Here is a 3,954-nt window from a genome sequence, read left to right on the forward strand (position 1 = left end):
ATTTTTACTCCTTTTGCCGCATAACGTTGCACATTCTCTTTTGTGATCTCATCACATCATGACATCACCTCATCAATTTTGAAATATAATTCTGCTAAATTTCTATAATTTTGTTACAGTTTTAACATGATGTATAATGACATCGACTTTCTTTTCCTGAAGAAGCAAAATTTACGTATGATGGCGTTTATTTTTGCCTGTTATTCCATTTAGTTCATCCCCATTCAGATATAGTCTGGCTACAGTGAAAATTATATTTTGTAAATTTCACTAGTGGTTTATTAGAATATAATCATCTGATATATTACAGTAAAACACTGGAAAGCATGAAATAATATTGTTGTAACTGCTTTATACTAAAATTTTCAAATCAACATCTCCAAGACCATATATTCATGATTTGAGCATTTATCATAATTTATATTGTAAGTATTGAGCACATTTGCCCAGTGAAAAGTGCTAGTTTACTTAAAGGCCCATTCAACCAAGAAATGTTGTTGTTTTTATTTCTCATAAACTTTTTTATTTTCAGCATCCTGTTATTGTTTTTAAATCTTTATGCATCTGCAAATTATCTAAACTATCCTTCACTTCTGTTGCTTTTTATCCCCTGCCGAAAAGGCGGCGGGGGATATAGAAATAGTCTCCGTCCGTCCGTCCGTCCTTCCGTCCGACATTTTTGTCAGGAGCATATCTCTAAAAGTATTTGAGGTATCAACTTGAAACTTCATAGGTGGATAGACCTCATTGAGGAGGAGTGCAGTGTACAAGAATGATAACTCTACCTTGCATGATTTTTGAGTTATTGCCCTTTGTTATTTTTCAAAATTGATTTTTGTCCGGAGCATAACTCCAAAAGCCTATGAGATATCAACATGAAACTTCATAGGTGCATAGATCTTACTCAGGAGGTGTGCAGTGCACAAGAACGATAACTCTACCTTTCATAATTTTTGAGTTATTGCCCTTTGTTATTTTTCATACTTAATTTTTCACCTGAGTGGAGCATAACTCAAAAAGTGTTTGAGATGTCAACATGAAATGTCATTGGTGGATAGATCTTATTGAGGAGGAATATTGTGCGCAAGAATGAGAACTCTTCCCTATACAATTTTTGAGTTATTGCCCTTTGTTCTTTTTCATGCTATTTTGTCCAGAGCTTATCTCAAAAAGTATTTGAGGTATCAACTTGAAACTTCAAAGGTGGATGGATCTCATTGAGGAGGAGTGCATTGCTTAAGAATGATAACTCTACCCTGCATTATTTTTGAGTTATTGCCCTTTGTTATTTTTCAAAGTTAATTTTTGTCCAGAGCATAACTCAAAAAGCCTTTGAGATATCAAAATGAAACTTCATAGGTGCATAGATCTCACTCAGGAGGTGTGCAGTGCACAAGAATGATAACTCTACCTTTCATAATGTTTGAGTTATTGCCCTTTGTTATTTTTCATACCTAATTTTTCACCTGAGTGGAGCATAACTCAAAAGTGTTTGTGATGTCAACATGAAATGTCATGGGTGAATAGATTTTATTGAGGAGGAATGCTGTGCACAAGAATGATAACTCTTCCCTGTACAATTTTTGAGTTATTGCCCTTTGTTCTTTTTCATACTATTTTGTCCGGAGCTTATCTCAAAAAGTATTTGAGGTATCAACTTGAAACTTCATACATGGATGGATCTCATTGAGGAAGAGTGCAGTGCACAAGAACGATAACTCTACCCTGCATAGTTGTTTAGTTATTGCCCTTTTTTTATTTTTCAAAATTAATTTTTGTCCAGAGCATAACTCAAAAGGCCTTTGAGATATCATTATGAAACTTCATAGGTGTATAGATCTAACTCAGGAGGTGTGCAGTGCACAAGAATGATAACTCTACCTTTTATAATTTTTGAGTTATTGCCCTTTGTTATTTTTCATACTTAATTTTTCAATTCATTTTTTTTCTCAAAAGTATTTGAGGTATCAACTTGAAACTTCATAGGTGGATAGATTTTACTGAGGAGGGATGTAGCACACAAGAATGATCACCTACCCTGCATTATTTTTCAGTTATTGCCCTTTGTTATTTTCAGCCATCAGTATTCACATAGGTTTCAAATCTGTAATCACTATAGCCATCAGTTTTCATTACCAAAAGACCTCTTAAAATGGAATTATTCTACTCTACTACATACACATTCTTCCAATGAGCAAACACATTTGGCGGGGGATGGCCATGTTGACATGGCTCTTGTTGGCATTTAGTAGTGATTCAGTATTATGAATGAAAGCCAAAATACAGCTTTGTTTACATTTTGCTTCTTTTATGACAAATAATTTCACATTCACATTCCTTTTTTAAAGACAGAAATATTTATATGTTTTTGAGACATAATGTGCCTTTAATCTGACATTATCTTTCTTCAACACAGTTAGAGATGTTAGATGATGTATTATGGATGATTGCCATGGTAACCGATTGCTGTAGAGTCCATGAATGTGGAAATCTAGATCCTATACAAGCATCACATGCAGATAAAACATCTGTCTTTGTTCATGAAATTTCCAGCAAACTGAAAGGTAATATATCAAACAATTATATTAAGCTGTAAACTTTGTTTTATTGTCATCTTTTATTATTATTACAGAGAAATTACACTTCCCCTGAGGAAAGAGTCAGTGACCCCTGGATTACGGGAACAGTTTCATTTTGATCTAAACAGCCCATAAAAAGTTTGATTGTGTTAAAATGTTGTCTTTTTGTATTCTTTTATTATTCTTAATCAAATTTTCTCTCCACAGTTGCGAATGTCAGTGACCGTTTTCTACTGGACACAATAATGCAAGGTTTGCAGTTACCATGGTTACGGGTAGGGGTGTGTCAACAACTTCTCAACATGTATGATGACTATCTCCTAATGGAGGAGAACAGTAATGATACCAAATCTCTTACATTTCAACATATTGTAAGTATTGTTCATGATGATAATTAATTAATTATGTGTAAAAACCATCTTGCTATATCAAAGTGACAAAATGAATCAGAAGTGAAAACCAAATAATACTATACAAAATTATGTTAATTTAGACCAATATTGAAATGTAAAACATGCACTGATAATATAAAGTGAAATAGTAATGATGAAACTCCATCATGGAAAGGAATTAATATAAGTGTTATGGTTGTTTTCCAATCTATATATGAGCCGCGTCATGACAGAACCAACAAATTGCGTTTGCGACCAACATGGATCCAGACCAGCCTGTGCATCCGCACAGTCTGATCAGGATCTATGCTGTTCGCTATCAGTTTCTCTACTTGTAATAGAGTTGGTAAGTGAACAGTATGGATCCTGATCAGACTGCGTGGATGCGCAGGCTGGTCTGGATCCATGCTGGTCGCAAACACACTATGTTGGTTTTGTCGTGATGTGGCTCATATATATTGTGATGTAAAATGATACATGCTTGTTAATTTCCTAAATATAATATGTTTACATCAAAAGTGACATTTTGCCTATCCAACAGCAAATAGTGAAATTAAGATAACTTTTTATGTCATCTTATTTGTTTTCAATTTGATATTAAACATGATGTAACTTAGACATAGTTAATATCAATAACCCCTTTGACCCAGATAGATATCTATAGATATCCTTCGGAAAATATCTGTACTGTTTAATTTATATAAAGAGTGGGACAGTCTTTTCATATTCAGACAGCCTTTTTATATTTTACCCTAAACATTTGTGATTATCAGTTATTGTTCATTTGGCATTAAAATAGTCAATCTTTTTTGTGGAATATACAGCTAATTTATCCCAGCTTTACATTAAAAAAACGAGTATAATGCATAGATCTTTGACCTGTCTAATTCTAATCTGATAGATTAGTGGATACACTAAAAATTTCACCACAACATATTCCTTTACAAAAGAGCACATGTCAATGTTTGTGGTAAAATTTATTG

At 33.4% G+C, this 3,954-nt stretch overlaps 1 protein-coding gene across 1 annotated transcript; it reads left to right on the plus strand.

Annotated features, from left to right (window-relative positions):
* Nucleotides 1-2,421: 2,421 nt before the first annotated feature.
* Nucleotides 2,422-2,950, plus strand: LOC132747737 (uncharacterized; the record flags this gene model as incomplete). The annotated part of the gene is made up of 2 exons (XM_060737230.1): nucleotides 2,422-2,564; nucleotides 2,787-2,950. Coding segments are annotated over exons 1-2 (306 nt in total), but the record flags the coding sequence as incomplete, so codon positions are not given.
* Between the last annotated feature and the right edge of the window lie 1,004 nt (nucleotides 2,951-3,954).

This window comes from Ruditapes philippinarum, unplaced genomic scaffold (assembly GCF_026571515.1).
Source record: "Ruditapes philippinarum isolate M1 unplaced genomic scaffold, ASM2657151v2 ctg6816_1_1_1_1, whole genome shotgun sequence".
Lineage (NCBI taxonomy): Eukaryota > Metazoa > Mollusca > Bivalvia > Venerida > Veneridae > Ruditapes > Ruditapes philippinarum.